General features: G+C 41.8%; 1 protein-coding gene across 3 annotated transcripts in view; it reads left to right on the forward strand.

The window, feature by feature from the left end:
- Nucleotides 1-23,292, forward strand: part of SUMF1 (sulfatase modifying factor 1) — a 36,787-nt gene extending 13,495 nt beyond the window's left edge. For 2 of the 3 annotated variants that reach the window (XM_054837662.1, XM_054837665.1), the window contains exons 4-9: nucleotides 5,567-5,649; nucleotides 7,788-7,910; nucleotides 8,623-8,737; nucleotides 9,439-9,552; nucleotides 19,645-19,704; nucleotides 22,507-23,292. In XM_054837662.1, coding sequence (XP_054693637.1) covers nucleotides 5,567-5,649; nucleotides 7,788-7,910; nucleotides 8,623-8,737; nucleotides 9,439-9,552; nucleotides 19,645-19,704; nucleotides 22,507-22,617 — 606 coding nt within the window. In that variant the 3' untranslated portion in view covers nucleotides 22,618-23,292. Of the gene's footprint in view, nucleotides 1-5,566; nucleotides 5,650-7,787; nucleotides 7,911-8,622; nucleotides 8,738-9,438; nucleotides 9,553-18,303; nucleotides 18,363-19,644; nucleotides 19,705-22,506 lie in introns of all 3 variants that reach the window. The other variant, XM_054837664.1, reaches the window with a different exon arrangement.
- The last annotated feature ends 605 nt before the right edge of the window (nucleotides 23,293-23,897 follow it).

The following is a 23,897-nucleotide window of genomic DNA, read 5'->3' on the forward strand; positions in this document are numbered from 1 at the left end:
AAAATCAAGTGGGACCGCTGCATGGCTCCAGCTTGTTTCAAAGTGCCCCCGTGGTGCGATGTGTGCCGACTCTGACTGCAGACCTGGTTCAGAGGGGGGCTAAGCTTTGTCCCTGCCCTCTGATTTCCCTCTCTGACCCAGAGCAGGACTTCACGAAGGTAGTGACCCCAGCCAGCTAAAACACTGCATGGTAAGCATCAGCTGAGTGCTGGGCTGTGCTAATGCAGCAGCCCGGAACAGTGGCTGCCTGCTGATGGCCGGGACTGCTGAATCACGATCCCAGCGCTCGACTGACTGTTCGTGCCCAAGCTCCTGCGGGCAGGTGTAGGTTAGTTCACCAGTCCCAGGCTGGCAGCGTGGGCTCCCGTCCCGCGGAGGGAAGGAGGTGCTGCGTGCGGAGGGCGAGAGAGAGCTCTGCCCTGAATCTTAGTGAGGGAAGAAGTTTTGAAGGTTGTTGGGAAGGTATGCTAATGCTGCTTAGAAAAATAGGTGTAAAGTTACTTGTGACCAGGACCCCACCTAATCTGATTTTCTTGTGGTTTCTGAGGGGAAAATGACAGTGGCTCGTCTGCTGCACAGTAATTATTTTTATTTCTTAAACTCCTTGGCCTACTAAAAATGTTCTTTTTCTTGTCTGCCTCTTTCTTCAGTAGTTCATTAATCAGCTTTCAGGGTTTAGGATATGGCTTAGAGGAGGAAAAATTGAGAGAGATTTATGTGTATCTGCCTTACATGGATAAAATCAAGCCTCATCCAAAAATTATATTCTTTACTGAATAACTAATTTTTTCTCACATCCTACCAATGCTAGCAACAAGGGTGTCCAGAGCACTGGGTGTATTTCCCAGAGATAATGCTTTATAACTTCCCTGCTTCCAGCCTGTGCACACATTGCTTTTGCAGCTGAGAGGATGCTTTTGCAAATTAAAGATGTACAGTGCTTAACGCAGTCTGATTCAAACGGATGCTAACCTGTTAAGTCAGCCCCTGAAACTGAAGTGTGCGTATCTTTAAGAGCCCACTGCTTAATAAATGATTCTTGAAGTGTTTTCCAGACTCAAACTACTTTTCACTCAGAAAATCTCTTTTCAGATAGTTGATTCCAACATTACTAAGGTTTTTACTCTGCAGTAACTTTTGCTTCTTCCAGTTGTTTATCTTGACCTAGTGTATGCAGGCCTTATTGTATTAAAATAGCATTGTAATGCTGTAGCACGTCAAAAAAAGATGTTTGGTGCTACATGTCTGGATAACAGCATGTATTTCTCATCATCTTATGGGCCTGACTTAAGGTTAAAATCTACAGCTTTGTTATGTCAAGTGACTTGCTGCATGTTAAAAATGGGATTAGAGCCAAGATTAGCTGCTCAGTTGAGTTTATTTTTGGCAATTTTTCTAATACATAAATGTGATTTGAATTTGAAATTTGGAGCTAAAGTGGGGGGTTCCTTTTGTCTAACATGGCCAGACTAATACAAATGTTTTCATGGTTATTGGCTGGGGTTTTTGGGGTGGTTTTGGGGTTTGTTTTTAAGGGTATTCCCCTACTGCTTTTGCAGTACCAGGAAGGGTGTGATGCTGACAATAAAACTGACTTTCCTGATGTTTGCCAGTTTCATTTTTTTTCTGTGTATCTTTGGGAAGGAATTTTCTTCAAGGTAATTGTAAAGTAGTCTAAAAATCTTGAAATCATGACTTAATGGAGCAATTAAAGTTAGGATATCCCAGCCTACTTTGAAAAGAAAATTGAATACTTAAAACTTTGAATTTTATGCAAGCTGATAGTGGGAGTATAGGCTTCAGTTCTGCAAATTGCTTCATTTGAGTGGAAAACTCGTAGGTCAGAATTAACTGTTAGTGTATCTTCCCAGTATTATCATATTGTGTTCTCCTTTCTTCACAGTGCTATGAGTCTGTGATAAGCAGAACAGTGAGTTCTTGAAGTTTAATCCTGGAGCACAGCGCTGGATAATGCAAGTTTTCAGCTGGATCAGGCCAAAAAAAGCATTGAGCTTCTCTGCCTCCGAAATGTGCTCTGCTCTTACGACTGTGTTTCCTTCAATGTCGAGGCAGTTGTGTAACACTTGCAGAGCAGTTATGCTTAACCAATTCTGTTACAAGTGATAGGCTATGCTGTGAAGAGTTAATCAAAACGAAGGAGATAATTGTCCTCTAATTCAGTATCTCTTCAAGATCTATTCAGCAGCACATGCTGCTATTTTTACAAAACGAATCTGTTGCCAGTCTACAGAACACGTTTTGGAGTTAAGCATGAGAACCCTAAGCATTATGAAAGTAACTAAGCTCATTAGTGGCAAGAGAGGGCTTTGCTGTATTAACTATGATGTTGCAATATCTCTGTCTAATTAGCTCTTCTACTAATTAGATTTAGAGCAATTAAAAGCTTTAAAGACTTCGGAGAAGTTTTTTAAAACGACTAAATTTCAGGTAGGTGACTTTCCCTTTTGGAAGGAGTGTCTTGGTGCATGCTCACTGGTGTCAGTGGCTGACTTAGTTTCCAATTAATTATTGAAGGCTGTACGTAGTCTATCACTGTTATCACTGTCCTAATACTATATGTGAAACTTCTCTAAAGATCTGGGTGTTCTGCAAAGACTGGCAGCCATTTGGTGTTCAGTTCAGCAGAGCCAGAAACAGAAGACGTGCACACATAGTGCTCTCATGTGGAGAGACTATATTTTTCTCAGTTTAAAATAAACCATTCTGATTGAAAGCATCTGCTTTTTCTTTTTGCATAAAAAAAAATGTTTTCCCAAATTAAAGTCTTCTAAAGTGTAAGTCTTTGCAGTCTCCTGCAGAGATTTCTTTTTAATCCAAAAAACAGCAGTTTAATTTACAAAAATGTGCTGTGCTTAGAAATTACCAGGTTGAAATCTTACTCGTGGTCTTTTAAATTCATGGAGAAGCTTTAGCAAATGGTACTGCGGCTCTCTTGCTTTCTTTAACTAACCTAACTTTAGGTTTCTGTTCTATCGTGACCATAGAGTAAAGGTTAAAGCTCAAAATGTACAAGGAAATGGTTAAATCAGACTAGTTTTAAACTTACTGACTGTAGTATCTGTTAGCCATTCTGAAGCTTTAGTGCTACAAGAGTTGAGCAGAGTATCTCTCTGAATGAAGATCCCATCTTTGGGTTTGAATGCTCAGAAACAGAGCTGTGTTTCTAGTGAGAGGTCAAATACTTCTCATGCCTTTTTGGAAAGAGTAGGGGCTCTGCTTGTGGTGAGAATGTCATTGGCTTTGTTAGATACTGAGCCAGAATTATGTGGTTGGTGTTGTTATGTGTTTGTTGTGCTAGGGAGATCAGAAAGCAGGATCCTTAAGAAATGTCATTACTCTAGTAGTATGCTGGAAGGGTCCCATTAGATGGTGAGCACATGGACGGAACATCGTGGTCATCAGCAAGTGGCTGAGAGATCTTTATTTCTTGTGTACTTAACAACAGTGTTTTCTCTTCACTCGCTTTGGAAGAGAGAGCATCAAAAACCTCTGTGTCGATGGCTTCCCAGCCTGGAGGAATTCTGCGGTGTGTTTAGGGATTCCAGTGCTCTTGCCTAGAGCTCAGAGCTGTGGGCTCTTCAGCTGAGCTTAAGCCAACAACTCTGCAGCTTTAGTCCAGGATTGCTATTGGTTTATAGTGAGCTTTTAGGTAAGGTACCCAGATGTATGCTGTAGGCAAAAATCTGTGTGTGATGGTGGGAGAAAAGTGAAAAGCTGTCATAGGAGCTGTTATAGCATAGATTGATCAGATGCTTTAAAAATAAGAGATGTCTTTGTGTATTAGCAGCACTTCTATTTCTTAGGCACTTCAGTTTGTTTTCTTACCGAAATAATCAAATGAGGGATCTGATGAGTAGTTTGGACCAGAGGTTTTTTAACAATTTTTTGTCAGACAATTTCTTTCTCTCACACACTTGTAATTACATTTTAAATACTCGTCACTGTTGAAGGATGCAACTTCCTCCTAGAAGTTGCTGTTGTTTGGCCAGACTGACCCTCTGTCTCCTGAGTACCAGCTTTCAGTGACTTTTACTTCTGGTCTTTCCTGTGAAAGATATGGTGAGTTAAAGGATAACACTCTTGGCACAATACCTACCCATGTGTGTATAATACTTTACAAAGTTGGTTTAGCAGCATGATGAAGAGAAATGAATATTCTACTTCTTCCCTTTGCCATCTCTTGCATGGGGAAAGCTGAGGGGCAGTAGAGAGGGCAGAAGCTGCTGGAGGTTGTTCTACAGGCCAGTATTAGAGTAACATCTGGATCTCCTAGGTCTAGGGCTAACCAGCTGGTACGTTGTATAACTCCTAAAGCATTGGAGGGTTATTTACTTTGATTTTTGTTCATTATGGAAATTATTTCTGTAATAGGAGTATTTTGGAAGCCAGCACTCAGGCTGTTGGAAAAACACACTATTGATGGTTAGCATAAGTGTTCTTTTTTTGCATCAATTTTCTGAAAGGAGCCATTATTAGGATAAGTATTTTTAAGTGAATGTGAATCAGAATAGAGTAGTTAAATGTGCTGTGCACTGACCTTCTCAGCTTTGAAGTAAGCTAATAGAAGAAATCCTTAAATGAATGTATTGCAGGAATAATTCCTTGGCATTGCAGAACTGAGTTAGAGACTTTTGGTTAGAGAGAAGTACTTGGTGGCTGCATTGTTACACCATATTTTGTCTGCAAGCTTGATGTTGCTCAGCAAACTAACTGGGGAAAAAAAAAAGGCTTCACTTGACTTCTATGGCTCTTCTGTCTCCACCTTCTGGAAGCTGATAGCAAATAATTTAAAATCTGCTTACTGAGTTAATTAACTGGAAAGCAAATGTGTTGCAAGATGCGTGTTTTGACCCCAGTTAAAGGACACCATCAGGATTTTGTTTTAGTTATTCCAAAACACTGAGTCTAGGGAGCAAATAAGTGGGATGAAGATTCTCTTTAAGCCAAAACTGTCTTTTATATCATCTCTGCAGAATGTGTCAGACTGAAGTCAGCCAGGAGTTTAGCTGGTTTAACTGTACTGTGAGCATACTGTTGTAAAAGAATAGAGTAAACCTGTCATGTTCCAGGTGACCTCTTCCAACCATTTCATCTGAGTGTTCTTGTCATGTGTTTCCAGAGCTCAAGAACTGAGAAATTCTGAGAACAGTGTGATCAAGCACAGGTAGTATGCTGAGGGCTGTGCCTTCAAAGAGAATAAACTGTGCCTTGTATCAGCCCTGCAGGTGAGAAAATGTAGAAGGGGAGACAGCCAGAGGGCAGTCCTTGAGAAAGGTATGCTCAGGATTTGGTCTTGGGTTTGGGTGACGTTTTCTTTGTGCTGTGCCATGCCTTGGGCTATTCCCTAGCCAGCAGTATTGTAATGTGGGCAAATGATCAATCTTGGTTTGTCAGAGATGATTTGGAAGGTAAGAGGTCAGGTGGCAGTAGGCAGAGCCATGAGCTGTGAGTGAAAGCTTTGGAGCCTGTTGTCACATGGTGGTTTTTCAGAATAGCCGTTAGCTGGGAATTTAAATCTTCCCTGGCCATTCTCGTCCCTTTTCAGGTTGCAGCTGCTCCCTGGTGGTTGCCTGTGAAGGGAGCCAACTGGAAGCACCCTGAGGGCCCTGACTCGAATATCTCCAACAGGTAAGCCATGAATGGCCATTCAGTTACCGTATGCAGTGCTTGTAAATGTACCTGTAAGCTTGCACCAGGAATGAGGGTGCAAGAAAGGGTTTTTAATTAATTAATAACCTGCTTGCTGCTGCCGCTTCTGCGACTATTTTGCCATCTTCTGTGTTGCGTGCAATATTCAGTGGTTGTATGGTCAGTGGCACAGTAGTATTTTAAAAGGTCTATAAGCCCATACTGAAATATGCTTCAGCATGGTTTCTATTCACATTCATGTATCAGCAGTGAAACGGTAGATCTTTAGAGGATCAGCAATTTTAGAGCATTCAGTACAGATCTGGTTTTGGAGAGGGAGACTGAATACTAGCTGCATGCATGCTCTAGGAGTCTACGTAGCGTGTCCTCCATGTGGGATTTGGAGGCCTATCTCTCTGGCCGCAGATGACTGAAGAGTTTTGTGTTTTTTAATGTATTCTGACTTTCTGGCCTGATTGTTGTGAAAAATCAGTTGTGACTTTATCTAGAAGCTCTAAATGCTTTGGAAAACTGTACTTTTTCTTAACAGTGTATAGTTAGTGCTTTGTTTTGCTAGCACGAACCCTGAAACTTGCTGATCCGTGTCTTTATGCAGTCTCTTTCCATTCACAAGTGGAATGAATTTGATGCCTAGAAAACCAAAAGGCTTTATTTTTCCCAAGGTGCTTTTTGTAGATACTGCAGAACTAGCCCTGGGTTGCACATGTGGAAAGCCATTGTTCAGTTACCTACCTTGAATGTGATTGTCTTCATTTGGGACCTCTTATGTTGCAACTCTTGCTAGGCAGAGGTCAGTGAAGCTGGGTACTAGCTGCTTTAATCAACTAGTTAAAAGTTTCAAAACTGCTGTTTGAAATTAAATCAGACTCTCTGGCCTAGATCTAGTAGATGCTGGCATGGTTTTGAGTCCTCTAAGGACAGGGCTATGTTAGTGTAACGTCACCTGATGGCTGAACTGCTTAGTAACAAGTCTGTTGCCTGTTCTCCAAGGGCAATGAAAGAATTATCTGAGGCAAAAATAGAGATAATATCAGGAGGCGTTGTTAGGGAGAGACAGAGAAATTTAGGTCACAGTCAGCAGATAAGAGTTGGAAACCTGCCATGTAAATCTAGTCTTCTAGAAGTGTGGCGCAAACCTAGCCTAGTACAGCTGCAGGTGAACTTCCCGCGTGGAAGTAGTCTAATGGACCAACAGGCATGCGCTGGCTTGTTAAATGAGCAGGAAGCACAAGGTGGTAACGGGAAGTCCTCTGTATCTGTCTTCTGGAGCAGTACCCTCAGCTCTTGAAGTATCTTGGTCTGTTAGAGCTTGATGGGGAGGACCCTTGTGACAAGAATGACTAGGCATTGTTTCTGTCTTTTTCTGGAAAAAGAGACCAGGATTGTAATGGCAGTGCTGGAAGATGGGAGTTCTTGTGTAAGCTGTGGACGGCTTGAAACACCCAAAGAAAAATACTTTTTTTTCTGCAGTTCAGAGTTTCCTGGATGCAAAAGATGACGTTGCTAAGAGTACGGACTCTTTGTCATCTCATATCTCCCTCAAAAACCCCACAACTGACAGCAAAGAAAGAACCTGCAGCAAAGAGAAGAATGCACAGGGAAGTGAAGAGCAGTCGCCATTAGATCACAATGTACATCTTCCTATTGAGAATCTTGGCTTCTTGTTAAGATACTGTTAAACTAGCCTAGCAAGGAGCAGTGCTGCAGGCTTTTGGTGTCTTCCCTCGGGTCTCTGAGCACCTACGTTTCCACAGAAGCCAGTGTATTGGTGGTTCTTCACTGGCTCCTGGGTGCAGCGGGTTTCTGAGGGGAGACCATGAGAAAGCACAAGAGCTGTATGTAAAAGCATGATGAAACAAATAGAACTTTTTTTTTCCTCTTGTTTTTCTCTGTTGGCTGCATTTCCATTCAGCATCTACTAGTAGCTTGCTGTCCTTCTTTACTTTTACAGCAAAGCAGCTGTTTAATCTGATAGCTTGTGCAGTTGTTACTGAACTGTGAACTTCCTCACAGTTCTTTGTGGCTGTCTCTAAAAGAGTTTCATAAAGTCTGTGCTGTATAGCTGTGCGATTGCCTAGTTCTGCTGCTGATCTTGTCCTATTTATTTTGTTCTCCAGAATGGCTCATCCAGTTCTTCATGTTTCTTGGAATGATGCTGTGGCATTCTGCACGTGGGCAGGGAAACGGTTACCAACTGAAGCTGAATGGGAATACAGCTGTCGGGGGGGCCTTGAGAATAGGTACCTCTCACAAATGTGTCCCTGAAAAATGTTTAAAACTGGTATTTTCTAGATAAGGAAGGGTCGTGTGGGTTTTTATTACCCTCAGTGTCTCTTTCTTGTGTAGTATGCACATCTGTGGTAAATATAGCACTGGCTTACTCTGAACAGGCTCCTTTAGGGAAGTGAATTTCCCTAAATACCAAATGATGTATTGTAATCTGAACTCTGTAATGGGAGGAGAACCAGAGAGCCCAAGGGAGAGGGAGATGTGACAAAATGCCAAGACACAGGACTGCTGCTGTTGCAGGAGATGAAAGGTTTAGCAAAGGACCTTAGTGTCAAGGCCAGAAGAGTTGCAAACGAGCTTAAGTAGTCAAAAACTACATTACTGCTCGTCCTCTGGACCCACCTGTTATCTGACTGGGGCTTGGGGAGGAGGGGAGGACAAGGTGGATAACAGCTTGTGTCTTCTCCATCCTGTGTCCCGGACTGCATACTGCATGTGACAGTGGTGCCTTCCCTCCTCCCTGGACAAATGGTCCTTGTAGAGCCCTTGCTGTTCTTGAAAACCTCCTAGATGTTGGTACAAATGGAACTGGACACCCTGGAGAGCTGTTTGTAAGGTGGGGAGGAAGGGGGGGATGTGGTGTGTGTCTTATTTAAAAAAAAAAAAAAAACCCAAACCAAAACAAAGAGTTTGACAACTGTTCTTCTGTATGTCTTTTAACAGACTTTTCCCATGGGGCAACAAGCTTCAGCCAAAAGGTCAACATTATGCCAATATCTGGCAGGGAGTGTTCCCAACTAACAACACTGCAGAAGATGGATACAAAGGGACTGCGCCTGTAAGTGTGTCTCAGAGTGAACTAATCGTATGGAAATGAACTTGGTCTTCCTAAAATTGAGGTCTGTGTTCAACACAATGACCCATAGCTGTTTTCCATTCCTGCACTCTTTCACCTTTAGATTTTTAAAGTTACAGTATATTTCACTGCAGGCTTGAGTATTGCCAAGGGACACTTGTTAAAAGCTAATTGAAAAGTAAAGATTACTTTCATTTTAACTTTTAGTTCCTCTCAAACTGACCTCTTTTCCCCCTTACCAGTCAGTTTATAGTCAGATGCTGAAATACTTTCTGCCTGCACTTTTGGCATTATAATTTTTTGAACCCTCATGTTTTGGGTAGTTTTTCCTGAGGCCCAAAAATCATGCAATGTTTTAAAAGAACTGAAATTTCCATTTTTGGAAAGGTTGAGTCTGTTTAGTATGGCAAACAATGGCATGGAATTTTTAAGGCAATCAAGAACATGAATGGATTATTAAATGGCAGTTAAAGTAAGTCGAAAAAGTTTCATCAGCAGAGAAGTCTGCATATGCATGAGTTGACAGCCACTCATGCCTTTCTTTGGGAAAGGGAATCTGGAAATAAGCAAAGGTTCCTAGTAAAGACAAAGGCACCTTTGGCAGACTGGTCTTTAGGGTTAAAATCCGTGTTTCATGGTGAGTGGTTTACAGAACTGGCTCTGCTGTTCCATGTCTTGTATAGGTCACTGCATTTCCTCCCAATGGGTATGGCTTGTACAACATCGTAGGTAATGCCTGGGAGTGGACGTCTGACTGGTGGGCTGTTCATCACTCAACAGAAGATGTTCACAACCCTGTAAGTATTTTATTGGCACCACACGAACTATAGAATTCCCTCTTGCTACTCTGATCTGGTTGCTGTTTGAAAACCTGCTGTTCTTTGTTCCTCTGCTGTGTCTGGGGTGGGATGGGCTGTGTTCTGGTGAATTAGGAAGTATCACACCACAAATCATCAACACAGGAATTGTAGGGCTGTAGTGCAGTTTCAGTATGTATTTTTTGTTGGACAGGCCTCCAACTGGTTAGCAGTTGAGTACTTCCAAACTGGCATTGTATTACATAAATCAAGAATTTGCCAGTGCAATGGAATTACTTTCAAAAAAAGATTTTTTTGTTCGTTTATGTTCTTAGAAGCTGTACTAATATTTTTTTCCTTTTCTTTTACAAGTAGAAAACAAACCATCCTGAATTATCTTTATGGCTTCTACTGGCTCATTTAAAACTCAACATGTAATAAAGCTGGAGTTTAAGTAGCTTACTAGGCTTTGAGAGGTGAATCGTTGTGCAGACAGAGAAAGAAGTCCTGTGGTGTAGGCTTTGTATGTGGGGTTTCTCATGCAGTGTCTCTCAGCAGCTTCAAGTTGTAATATTACATCTCCTTCTCTCTCATTTATCCAGGATGACTAAATCTGAGAAATGCACTGTTCTGCGCTCACAGAGCTGGTTTTGATCAGACGCAGTTATCTGTAATGAGAAAACCAATTAAACCTCATGGGGTAGGAGCTATCTGTTTGCTGCAGGGTTTAAGTAGCCCTGTGCTGTGGTCTCACGTTATGTGCAGTCTTTCTTTGGTATGCTGGGCATAATTGCGGGCCTTTCTGGGAAGTCAGTAATTGGAAATGGCTTGAGGAACTTATTAAACTTGCTTTTGCTGTTGTGTACTTTGTGGAGGTTGACATTCTGCTGTTCTTCCAGGAGGATGTTGGTAGCATGAGAAATCAGACTCATCTTGGGGTCAAGGTTGCTCTAGATCTGTACTAGCAGTTTCATCACACTGCTGGAGCATCCAGAGACCTCCTACCCATACCAGTCACTCTGGCCAATTTCAAGTTACTTGTGTCCCAGTAAGATACCACTGGCTTCTCTAACGACTTCAGCTCTGTCGGACAGTGTGCTATGTACATGTTCCCAAGTAAATGAAATGCTTGGGACTGTAGCTTTTTGTTTGATTTAAAATAGGATGGACTATTCTCTACCTGTTGTTGTAGGCAGTCTTAGTGGCCTAGCAATGGCTAGAGAACCTCTTTGCCTTTGGGGTGTGGGCAGTGTTGTATCTCCATCTTCTACCTTTCTCACGTATGGCACAAATTCACATGATGGGATTTGAGTGTTTCCTGCCAGCTTCTGTAATTCAGCAATAATGGGCAGCTGTATTGCATGAATTGTCTCTTGAATGTATAAACACACCTGTCATTTTCCAACGTTGACTCATGGTTTGCATACGTATACAGCTGAAATGTATATAGAACTTACACTTAGCATTCAAACTGTTTCTTTAGATTTTTTTTTTTTTCCTGTTTGCATACTGGTTGATTAGGAAAGAAACATCTGCTGTCTTGCAATTCTGTTTCCATTCTGGGGGGTTTTATATGCAATTAAGGATAATTTTTTCCTGTGCCTTATGAATGGAAACAAGGCCGGTTTAAGAGCAATGTTTCTAAAGATGAAGTCTTGAGTAACTCACAGAATGTAAATTTAGATGAAAGTGAAGAACAATAAAACCAGCAAACTTTCCCAAGTCAGGGTAGAGTATTGGTTTGACTGTAGTCCTGTAAGTCGGGGAGGAGGAGAGCGAGCCGGGCTGAGCTTTCCATTCCAGACTGTGTGGTCACTATGGCTTGTACCAGGGGAGCTTCTGCTTTGCCCCTCTCGCTACTGAAGCTTCCCCTCGGTGCCTGGAACCAGCGCAGCATGAGCTGCATGTGCTGCCTTAACTGGGGCAGGGGAAAGGACCCCTTGCCCGCCTGCACCCTTTGAGACACGTAGCATCAGTGGCCCTGGGAAAGAACGTGGGTCTGGCAGCTGGTAGCACATCACAACTGTCCCTCTTCTTCTTCACTTGTTTCTCGGTCTGGCAGCTACTTCAGTGTTGGCTGCTTGTTTGGACAGTGACATCTCGGGGCAGGGAAAAGTGCACAGCCCCCTGAAGTCTTCTTCCCTAGCAAGAAGTGGCGACACTGGGAAGCAAAAATGGAGTAACTAGGCCAAGTCTGCAGAATAAAAACACTTTTGATGATCAGTGTGTGTATATATACAACTTAAGTCATGGATCTTAAGCCTATGACACCTGGATATGTTCTGGAGGTTTGTGTTGGTTTTTGTAGGTCAGCATGAGGCGCCGTGCATTGTTTGTTTGAAGAGGTATCTCTTACAAGCTCTGTGTCATCACTGGCAAAGTCTTAGAGCTTTCATTGGTGTAAGGACTGGCTTTTGTAGGTGAAAGGCATGAAACAACTCATTTATGTGGAAGTTACTGTGGTAATAATGGCAAGAAACTCCAGGAGTCTTCATCAAACTGTACCTTTCAGCTAATCCATTCCCTGCCGTTGGTGCTAGTGGACTTCTTATTTTGTTTTAAAAAGAAAAATAGATTTCTCTGCCAGCGTCAGCCTTGCCTGCTTGTCCAAGTTGCATGAAATCCAGCTAGCTAGTATTGTGTATTTTGCTGCTGAACTACAGCTATTGTGGTATGATGCTTGCAAAAAAATCCTTTTTTTTTTAATTTTTAGTATTGCAGTGGGGTACCCTCATTAGAATGACTTATGTAAATGAGATGCTTTTGTGTTTATAATGTCAATGCAACAGTGCTTTGGTGTTGATGAGAAACAAGTGTTGTGTGTCTCTTGCTCTCTTAGGTGGCTCTGAGTTTGCTTACGTTTTTAAATTTGGCACAAACATTTTGCAGATATTTCAGAAAGCTTTTAAAAAATTAGGTGTAACCAATGATGCTTCCAGTTTTGTTGTTTGGTTTTTTTTTCAGTTGTCAGAGTCTAGTGTCTGAGGCAGAGCACTTCAAATTCCAAGCACTTCGAATTCCAAGGTTTTTTTTCTGATTAAATGGATAAGGAAACTGAACCTCATAATGTGAAAAGGTGTCCCAAAATAGCCAGGCTGCAGTATCTTCTGAGACATTAAAAATGATTAGCACCATATCTTTCAGAGCCAATCACTTAAGTCTCTCCAGAGTACAAGTCAGGGTAACCTATATATAGGATGTGTTCTTTCTGCCTAAAAGACTGGGAATTCTTCTAGGGGGTCAGAGCTTAGTGGAAGTTTTTTAACTTAGTTTAACACTTGAAATCTTCAAAGCAGTTTTCTAGAACTGGAGAGATTTTGAGTATACTGTGGATTGGTTACAAGGAATGTATGAAACTTTGCACATAGTTTTTTGGTGGTTTTTTTTTTAGTTGATCGGCTTGCGTTCACAAACAATTACCAAGAGCAAAAATACACTGGGGCACCTGACAGTGTTTTGTAAGTTGTTTGCTACTTTTTAAGGTATTAGATTTAAATTATGCTCTAACAATGGAACAAACAATGTTCTTCCTCCCCTTTGCTAGGTATGGGACCTGTGCAGGTAAGTATTGAAGCCAAATAACCAAAATTGAAAGGTTTTTATGCAGCTCAAGAAGTGTACAGAATGCAGAGCTTGGCAGTTCCAAGCTCTGTAGTGCCAGAAGACTGTTAGCAGTCGTGGGGTTTGGGGAGTGCAGCCAGAGCTCTCAAGATTAGTAGCACCGAAAGGCATCATAGTATGTTAGGGATGTCACTTTTAAGAGCAAAGCGTTAGTATAACTGGAGATTTGTTTGTACAGACCTTTCTTTATGAATTTAATTAGACACTTCTACAACTAAAAGTCTCCTCAGCTGTTCTAGCCCAGACACTGATGAGTTTAGTAAAAGTGGCTCAGTCAAAACCAAGGGAGCAAGTGGCTTTTATTTTGAATCCGACTTCTGATCAGGTTTGTGTGGTGAGCTGCAAATGTCTCTGTTGACTTAAGCAAATGCAAGTCTCCCCATTTTAGAAGCATACATGATCAGGGAGATTAGCGTACTGTAGACTAGCTGTGAAAGCAAATAAACAGTATTGTATTTGGAGGGGGGTTAAGTAACAAATTGTATATAGTGAGTGAACACAGCGAATGGCCCCTTGATTTCATGTGAGATAATGGGCTTGTTACTCTCCCAGAAAAAAATGGGAAGCATCTAAGCCAGACATGTTCACTTAGTGCAGCTGGATAGTCCAGTGGAAATCTTGTATATCAGGAATCCAGAACAGAAACCAGAATAAGCCAAATCTGAAGTTGCTGTCTGTGGAAAACACTTTTACATGTGGAAATAGAAATCACTTCTAAATTTTCTGCATTTCAAGTGGAATAGTGTGGCTCAGTTGTGACCTGTTCTTCTGCCTCACCTCTCAGCATAGCTCTTGTCTGTGTGCTGTGTTCACTAACCACTAAAGCCTTTCTGAGCAGAGCTTTGTTGGGCATTTAGATTTAGGGTGCCAGACTTATCTACCATGGCCGTTCTCCGGCACACATCGTGCCTGCTGGGGCTCCTTTCTGAAGGGATTCTTTACTTGAGCAAGTGCCAGGAGATCGAGGTGCTAGCTGTCTTCCCTCTGTTCTCTGAAGTGATTTTTCTTGTGCTTGAAGACATGTTGGAAGTGTACCGAATGGGGCCACATAGCTGTACAAAGCACATCCATATTGTGTAGGTGAAGTGGTTTTTGTGTGGTCAAACTCAGTTTGGAGGGAATTATAAAATCTGCTTGAGAAAAATGTAAAACTGGTACTTCAACTCCTCCGGTACTGGCAGTGAGGAAAAGCCAGAGCACTGCTGCTGCCAGAAATATGTGCTTCTGGGCTGATTTTTCTCATCAGTGGGGAACCCCACCCCCCCACACCCCCCAAAAAAAAAATCACAAAAAACATACCTTTAGTACATCTTGCAGCTACTATTTGGTGCACAAGGGCAGGACTAGGGTTTCTTTTTTTGTTTGTAAGATGTAAATGCACACAGTAGCCAAGCGTGCATGTGAGATCAATGCAACCACAATCCCCTTATGGGCCCGTTCCAGTTGTGGTGACTTCTGGCTCAGATCTCTATACACAGCTCAGAGTTTCTTATGACCTGCAGTTCTCTGAAGACTGATTTAGCTCAAACCAAATTGCCCATGTAGCTGACTGTACACAGAAAATTATGATGCAACTTCAGAAAGTGTTTGCTTGACGTAATGAAGGAAATGCAACTTTCTTTTTCATTTAAATAAAGCATCTATGATGTATTTTAATAACTCTTTAAAGAATAATCATACTTATAAGCTTTGGTAATTGAATGCACAAGCACTTGTAATTATGGAATCAGACTATAATGTCTGTTACAACATGGTACTACAAAATAAACTTGCCAATATACGGTAAATTCTGTTTTTCAAATCAGGGATCAAAGTCTGGGCAGCTCTGGCTCTTTACATATGGACAGCAAATGTCCTTCTGCTTCAGTACCATGTGGTGCACTTCTCCAGATAATAGCATAAACCAATATTGTTTGATGGAAGAAAGATTTGCTTGTTTAATCAAATGCCACCTTAATTGCCGTGCTCTGATTAGTTTTTATTGTGGGTAAGCATAATCAAAGCAGGTTTCCTTTATCTATAAGGAAGATACAAGCATGAGCAAATACTAACATTGCAGACTTTCTCCTTTTTAAATTACAATAAAAGTGTGATATTGAGCGGCAACATTGTCTGGCCAAAGTCAGATAGTGTTTGGACTCTCTTACTTTCCCAAGCAGGTTAAATGAATGCATTATTCTAGAAAAACTATTGACTGGGGGGAATGCTGTACCTGAAGTCTGTGGAGTTCTGTGGAAGACAAAACAGTGAAGTTTTCTGGGGTTTGGTTGGGTGTTTTTCAGCACTCTCTAAGCAGCCAGTGCTCACAGGAATGAGTTTACATTTCTACATCTGCAGATGTTAAGGACTGCTACCGGTCTCTGTAAAACAAAAGGAAGCTGAAGCAAATGATGTAGGTAGGAGAAAGACCACCCAGAGAAAAGGACTCTGGTCGAAAGGGCATGCATGGAACTCTTGTGTACAGCCTCAGAAGCAGGGTGGTGCTAGTAAGGGACAGCTAGCTCTTAACACCTTTGAAGAAATGGAAATATCTTGCTCCAGTTTGTCTACAGGGACTTGGCTTCTTCCTTTAGCCCAGTTTAGAGCTGGGAGTGGGGCCTTGTTTTGGATAACAGAGATAGTTCATGCTACAGGTAGCCCAAGGAGCTGCAGCACCCTTCTACATGAGGCAGTACAGGGGAAGGACAGCTGCTTGCCATGAGCTGTACTGCAGTGGCTGAGCTGTGAACTCACTGGGAACGGTGGAGGGCTCCTGAAGTTCGGGAATGCACGTACAGCCCTTGGCTGCTGGGATGCTGGCAAATCATCTGGGGGGCTTGAAGTCCTCTGTCCGTCGCGCTAAGCAGGGGGTTGCACAGGGGGTAAAAGCAAACCCTTAGAGAGAGGAAACACAGTGCTTGATTCCAACACCATGTTCTTCTCAGGTAGATAAACCTGTGATAGAAAAGTACAAAACCGTGTAAATGGGGATGGGGATGCTCATTAGTCTGGCATAAGAATGGCTTTTTCACTTAATTTTGGTTGCTTTTGCATCAGCCCACGTGGCTTTGCTAGGGACCTCGGTGATGTGGTGCCTTTCATAGGGGCTCTGAGCTACGCGCTGAATGAAAGCGTCATCGCTCCCTGCTATGTTCAGTGTTGTGCTTCTAACTTTAACTCCACAACAGCCTTCAAATGAGACTCAGAGTTTCTGTAAGCTGCATTTTTAACACTAGAAAGGAGAACTGAATTCACTGTGTCCTACCTTTGAGGGTCTGTGGTTCCTTTTTTCTTTACCTCCCTTGAGTGCAGTCACGAGGTGAGAAAGGTATCGGTCTGCATAAAGTTCTTGTGCATTTGATTTTGTACATATGTAAGTAGCTGCTATAGGGAAATCTGGTCATCTCAACTTCCTTTTATCTCTTCCTTTACTAAACTGCAGAGCAAGACAGGGAAATATCAACGCAAAGAGAATTAAATGTAGCCCATAGAGAGCTGTCAAACATGCGGTGATTGCTTCTCCAGCTAATGTCTAGCAATCTTCTCCTTTTCAGGGAACTTTGCCAGTTGTTTTATGATAAACTCTTTACCTTCAGTGATTTTAAAGAAATATCTCTCAAGAGGGTAATGTTTTGTAATAGCATAGATTATTGGAGAATACTGTAACAAATTTGTGCAGGCAGTAAAGTGTTTCTGTGCTATAATCCTGCTGGGAGGGTGGTGGTGTCAATTTGACTTCTTTGTTGTTACCAAATAACCTTCGATGCTCAATTTTTGCCTGCTGGAAGATATTTGTAGTTAACAAAAAGAGCTTATGCAATTACCATTTTTTTGGTTCACGTGCTTCTTCAGTATATGTTATCCCTTTATAACTGCTGAAACATACGATAGTCTTACAAATGGACAATAAACCTTCTAATCCTAAATTAGCATGCTGCTCTTAGTTTATAAAAGTTACTGTGGAGCTAATAGCAAAGACTGCTACTCTGTATTTGAATTTCAGTTGTTAATGGGAAATCCTGCTCAAACAGCTCCATTGTTCCCCGTTTTGTCTTGTTCTCATGTAGCTTTTTTTAGGCCAGTTTTCTTCTGGCCGGCTCTACCCTGGCTTCCCTTAAAATGAGATTAACAGGCTGTTTGAGTTGATTGTGCTTGTTAGTGGCTTCTCTTAGAGTGGGGCTCAGTGCATCCTCATGCAAGTTTTGCGAAAATAATTCCCAGAGACCGTGGAAGTGGAGTGAGCCTGTCTGTGGAGGAGCACCCTGCCTGGGAAATGAGCCAACGCTGCCTGTGGGTGCAGTTTTCCATCAGTATTTGCAGGGTATTAAATGCAGTAGTAGGCTAATGGGGTTTTTTTTCCGCTTATCTTATAAAATTTTGCAATAAGTGTGAAACCACTGAAGTTTATGGTAAGCTGTCAATAAGAAGACTCTCAAAGCAGTCAGACTCAGTGGATGCAGTCAGTAGCTTCTATAGTACCAGCATCAACTTTCATGGTTTGCTTACAGTCCCCATCACTTAATTCAGCGTTACAAATGCTTGTCTTGAAGTTCCAGGAGAATCAACACACCTCTGGTAATGCAGGAGCTGGGTGGGAGACAACTGTATCCCTTGATGCAGGGTAGGACAGTGTGGTGACCAGGTGTAGCCAAACTGGTGAAATTAGTGGGCATGGAAAAACTGGAGCGGTGTCATTCACTGTGAAATCCCCTCTTTAGGAACCTGCTTTTTAAAGGGAAATTATTCCTGGGTTCAGGAGATACTACAGCAGTGAAATTTTTCTTTTATATTGGTCAAGGTGGTGCTAAGGCTTTGCAGAAAGCACAGCGCCCTTCAGATACTTCCAGGATAAATGGCTGGCTGTTGGACAGGAGGAGACAAAATAATTGGCAGAATTTCTTTTTCAGCAGTTGTCTGATTTTAACCTGTTATGGTACTTTTTGATGGTACTATTTTATATCATTTACATGCTCTGTAGCAATGAATTATTTTTTTCTTAACTGCTAAAAACTTTCTTGTGATCTATATTTATTGATATAGGTAATGGTCTTAGCAGAAAATGCAGGGATTTGGAGAATGTCACAGCTCTTTTTTTTTTTTTCTTCCCTGTATTCCACAAATTCTTCTGATAAATTCAGTCTGTATTTCTAGGCAAAACCATATACACCCTACCAACCAGTGAAGAAACAACAGCTTGTACCTCAAGTTAAGTGAAAAATTCTTTATTGGAAGCTTATACATGATAAAATGTTTTTGTTGCACATTAGTGTAACATGCAGAAATAGAAATATATGAAAATCAGGTTTCTTACAACTTTGAGAGGCTTGTTGATTACAATACTAACTTCTAGGCTAGGCTTGCCAGTTAACTAATAAACCACAATTTCTTTTCTTTGTCTTGTTTGTCACTTCTGTAAGACAGATACTCTTGTGGCTCCTTCCTAAAAGTAGTTTCTCAATGCATGTAAGAATATTTGGTATCAACAGTGGAAACAAAGTATAGCAGTAGTCTCCAAGTCTTAGATGAGTGCAATAGTAACTTCCACAGCTATTGGAATGAAGTGGGAGAATTGCTCGCCTGTGTAATAAATATGCATCAAAGCAAGCAAAAGAGTGTGTTCTCAAGGAAGCCCAGCTTTCTCCTTGAACTAACAGGCCATCCTTTGGAGTTGGAATTGAAAAAGAACAGTGAAATAACCTCGTTAAATCAATTCTAGGGCCAATTTCATAAGCGCTTCAAATAAATCACGTACTGCAAATGTACACGCAATTACAAAATTGTTGCTCCTAAGTGCAGTGCTTTCTGCAGACCTCTTTAGCTGTCATGATCCCACATAATAACAAATTTAGTACGTAGTGACTGGGGGATGGTACAGAATGTCTTGCTGCACTGTCACTAACGTGTTTCAGGCTGGATTTTGGACTGGGAAGAGAGTAAGCACCAGACATTGGGGATTACAGCCCCTCATGGCAGCTTCCCTTAGAGAAGTGGAAGTTGTCCGTGCTGCTTTTGGAGGCTCACAGGTTTCTGTGTGTGTTTCATAGCAGTGGAACTGATGGAATCAGATTTCATTACATGTGCAGGGCAGTCTGTGAAATTACTAATGTCTCATTAGGAAAGGGCTGAAACCACAGAAACCGATCTGTTTTCAAAGATCATTATTTTCTCATGATTGCCACTGTCCTTTTTACAGCATATTATTGGGTGCTTTACAAAGCACAAGGCACTCTTGGCCAGTGGGCAGAACTCCAATGTTAAATACTTGCAGCAGTGGAGGGAGAACAATTACTCTCACCTGTCTGCAAGTCTTTTACAACATAATTATTTCAAGCTTTCTGGTTCAGACACAAAAGAAATTTGTTTACTTTGAATATTTATGGCTGCTCCTTGTCCACCTCCCCGTTCTTACAGCTTTTTACCTTCATTCACCCTGTAATTGGCAATTGTTCTTTCTTGAATACTAACCAGTGTCCTGTGTCCTCCCTTCTGCAGAAAGGGCCCTCGTCAGGGACGGACAGAGTGAAGAAGGGTGGATCCTACATGTGCCATAAGGTAATGTGGAAAGGCCTGTCATGTTTTCATATTGGTCTTTCCTCTGAAAGTACTTGACAATGAAATGATCTTCTGACAGAGTTTCCTGGCAGCCTGGGTGCTTGTTAAGGGGTTTCATGCAGTTTAAGGAAGAGAAATGCCTAATGTTCATAAGGAATTCTTGGTTAGCTTGGAATTAAAACCAAACTGCTTTACCCAGTATGTTTTTTTTAGATGTAGAAGTTAAAATTGATGTATGCCTCTAATGCTATTTCATTATAGAGCTTGAGTGATACTTGCTAAAAGTATGGATGTGACTCTTTTAGATTTAGAATGACCGTCAAACCAGAAAGGATATCAGGTGTTTGCAGAAAGATTGCTGGGAGACAAATGTTTTGGCTTAGTTGATAGCAGACCTGAAATTCTTTCTGAAAAGTCTGGATACCACCACGGGGCAATAGCTGTTCATGGCATAAATCATGTTTTAAACTCTGTTCACACCGCACTGGAAAAAATGCTCGTTGTAGATCTCCTTTTTCATTAAAGCTGTGCTGTTCTTTTTCCCTTGCAAAGCCTGTAGCTGGCAAATCATCCTCATAATTAGATTAAATTTTCTGCAGTGAGATCCCATTTTCTACACTGATTTCCTTCTTAGGTGAAATCAATGTCAGATGTTAATTAGCAGTTTTGATTAAATTAACACTGGCATAGACCCTTCTTCAGTGAAGAATAATGTGACCCATTTTAAAGGCTTGTGAGGATTCTAGTCTGTCCTAGTCTCTTTTGTAGGTGATAAAACTAGGCTGTTTATCAAGACAAAAACCTCACTGGATCTTGTTAGTACAAGGGCTCTTTATTAGGTGTCTAAAAATCTATTCAGGCTAATCTACCTATTCTACTGCTGTTCTACCTCTCTGAGTTGACAACGGCTAAAGTTTGCACCTTGTACGTGTACTTTTATTTTCAAAATAGTTCACCTTCTGAGTCCTGTAGTGCAGCATTGAGGTTTGGGGCAGAGCTGTGCAGTGTGAGACAGCAGCAGCGTGCACCGCTCCCTGGCTGCGCTGCTTTGGGGAGAGCTGCCATTTGCATCTCCTTGGATGGAGATACTGTCAACTCAGAGAAAAACATCAGTGACCCGCTGCCTCTGCGGGGATGGCAGGGCTCACCATGCTGCTCCCGTGATGACAGAGACAGTCTGTCACCACCCTCGTGGTCACACAGATTCATTTGTTTAGTAGCTGTGCCCAAACTCCTGAAGTTTAAAGGACAAAACCTACCCTCTCCTCTCTGCTTCATCCATTCCCCACCCCACAGAAAAGTGGGGGAAGAAAAAGAAGTGTGTGTCTCTAACCCAGCCATCCCAGAAGTCTGGTTCGGAGCCTGACCACGTGCAGCGGAACCAGCTTGAATGAAAGGGGTGCACCATTTTTTTTTTTTTTTTTTTTTTTGACAGAGGCCAGGAGCCTGTAGTGGGAGGAGATGGGAGGGAGGATGGGAACAGAAAGCCTGAGCCACATCTTCTGAAGTAGCAGTAAAGTGAGGCAGAACTTGGATGGATTGTACAGGAGTTGCTACATAAATGCACGGTCTGCTACCCCAGCGCTTTATTAGTGATGTTACCAGTGTGACTGTCATCCTGTGCCTTGAAAGAGAACTGCTGCTGGGCAGTCAGTCTAACTTCATGTACCAAACCGCTTAAACTGGTTTGTTCTGCACTTTGGAAACCGCTGTTCCTAATGTCAGTACCTGAGAATCTGTAGCACTGAGTGTGGCACAGGTTTTTCTGTTTTCAAGGAGCGTAAGTATATTAACGTGCACCAAGGCATGGCCAAATCTGTACAGCCAGGCAGCGTCCAAAACATGTTACAGACCAGTGTTTATACCTGGCTCTAAAGACATCTGACCTTCTCCTGTTTAGATTCATTTGGTTGGGCGTAAGTTAACAGCCATTCTCAAAATAACTTGTACAAAGCACCCTGCAGCAGTCCTTTACTGGATCTTTTAAGATGACATGTTTGATCTAATTTGTCTATCACAGAAATACCAAATCCTGTAAGCACAAGACCAAACAACACTGGGAACAAAAGCGCAGAGATATTTCCCACCGACACACATCAGTGGCATCAAATGGCTGTATCTGGGTGTGAGGACAAGTCCTGGGATAAAATCTTGTGCTTTTCTCACTTAAAGAAATGGAACAGCAATGATGGTTCCTCCTTCAGTTTTTTTGAGAGGCAGCTGCTGTGTGATTGCAGCCCATTCTGGAAGAGCACAGTGTTCAAAGCTGTCTACTAGGGATCTCTGAAATGCAATTGAATCATTTTACTGGTGGCTTAATGTTAAATGTAAATGTTTTTATAGCCACCAGTCCAGATCATATCTTGATTATAAATATCCCTAGAATGCTAGCCATACTGGGAAGGAGTTTGTCTCCAGTGATTCCTTTCTTGCCGCATCTCATTCAGCGAAATGCTTTTGGTGGGTGCCAGTACCTGTTTGTTTCCTGTTGTCCCTTAGAATACTGATACATGGATCAAGACACCGAGATGCTTTCTCTTCCTCTGAGCAGCTCTTTCCCAGAGCAGGATATATTATTAGCTGACAGTCGTGTTATCAGACACTTTACCATTCAAACTATCTCTTGTATCAGCCGCAATTGGTCTGTTTCTTATTTCTGACACAGTGATTTTGATCTGTATCGGTTCATTGATCTTTCCAACAGCATTTGAAACATTGTGCTATATTAATCTAACAAACTTTCGCCTAAGGAAACACAAGCTGTGATATGCTCTGAAGTTCTCTTCCCCTCTTCCTCTCCAGTCTTACTGCTACAGATATCGCTGTGCAGCCCGTAGTCAAAACACTCCTGACAGCTCTGCTTCAAATCTGGGATTCCGCTGCGCAGCAGACACCTTGCCAGAGCTACGGTGACCAGTGGGCTGTCGCACCGAGACAAGAAGGGCTGAATTTCACCCAAGACTTGAAGACACATGTGGAGTGTCACTTCTGATGACACACGATAGAAAAATCGAATGCTTACACTTCCTGCCAGGGGTAAAAAAAAAAAATCCAATACTACTCAACATTGCTTGAAGAACTTTGATATATTTATCTCTGGTGAAGTTGGCCTGGACTTTTATCCTGACCAAACTTTTTATCGGTGAATTCTGTTGGGTTTAGCAAGACTATTCTGGAGTTAATAGGACAAAGTGAACAGAAACATGCTGATTGTGTTTTAAAAGCTTAATTCTCTTTAATAGCTCCTCTAGAAAAGATCTTTATTAAATTTATGTATAGTTTGAATTTCTACACTCAAATCCCATAAACAAGGACTTTTATAAACTTCTAGACAGCTTTAAAAGAAAATAGAGGGAGCTAAGAAGACGTGAGGACCGGCAGACAGACAGCTAGCCGTACGGGCAGTTAATGCAGCCCTTCTATCATGTTCCTGTTGCAGTGAAAATTGGGTCCAGAAATGTGCTTGTTATGGTGAGATACCTGCTCCTCTTTCTAAAGTGCCTTCTGCAACCGAGGGATGATAATCCTCAGGGTGATGATAATCAGAAGTGTTGTACATATTTGAATAAAATTTCAACCACTTCTTTATGCTGAAGACTTTTATTGATCGAAAAACACTGGCAATTTCCTTTGAATTTCGCTTGGATGTGGTGTAGGCTTATTTTGGGGACTTGCAAATTGCAAAAATGGCATCATTAGAAACCGAAGCTAGCAAATGGTTCTGCTTGAATAAAAGACCATTAAAGTGAAAATATGGCAGATGTACCCATGAGCCCCAAGGCCTAATAAGGTAAATTTTGAAACTGTTTGATTTAAAAAAAAAAAATAAAAATCAATCCCACTTCAGAGGAGAAGAATTTTAGCAAGGAGGAAAGGAAATGGGAATGAGAGCTACCTCATTTTGGGATTGGATTGTATTTCAGGCCTTTCACAAGTGTTTTGCACTGTCCCTCACTCTAGGACATGGTATCCATTAATATTTCTGGGCCAGGCCATTGCTTGCTCTCAGTGGAGACCGACCAAGACCTCTCCCACACAGTAAGCTCCGCACCAGAATGGCTGTCCTCGCAAATGTGTCACCTATGTGTGTAAAACAGGGATTGAACTTGGTCATCTTGTCAGCTGCTTTCAGACCTGACAGTGAAAAATGGAGTGGATTAACAATTTTGCATCAATGCCAGTCTTTCCCAGCA

Source organism: Grus americana, chromosome 11 (genome assembly GCF_028858705.1).
Source record: "Grus americana isolate bGruAme1 chromosome 11, bGruAme1.mat, whole genome shotgun sequence".
In the NCBI taxonomy this organism is placed as follows: domain Eukaryota; kingdom Metazoa; phylum Chordata; class Aves; order Gruiformes; family Gruidae; genus Grus; species Grus americana.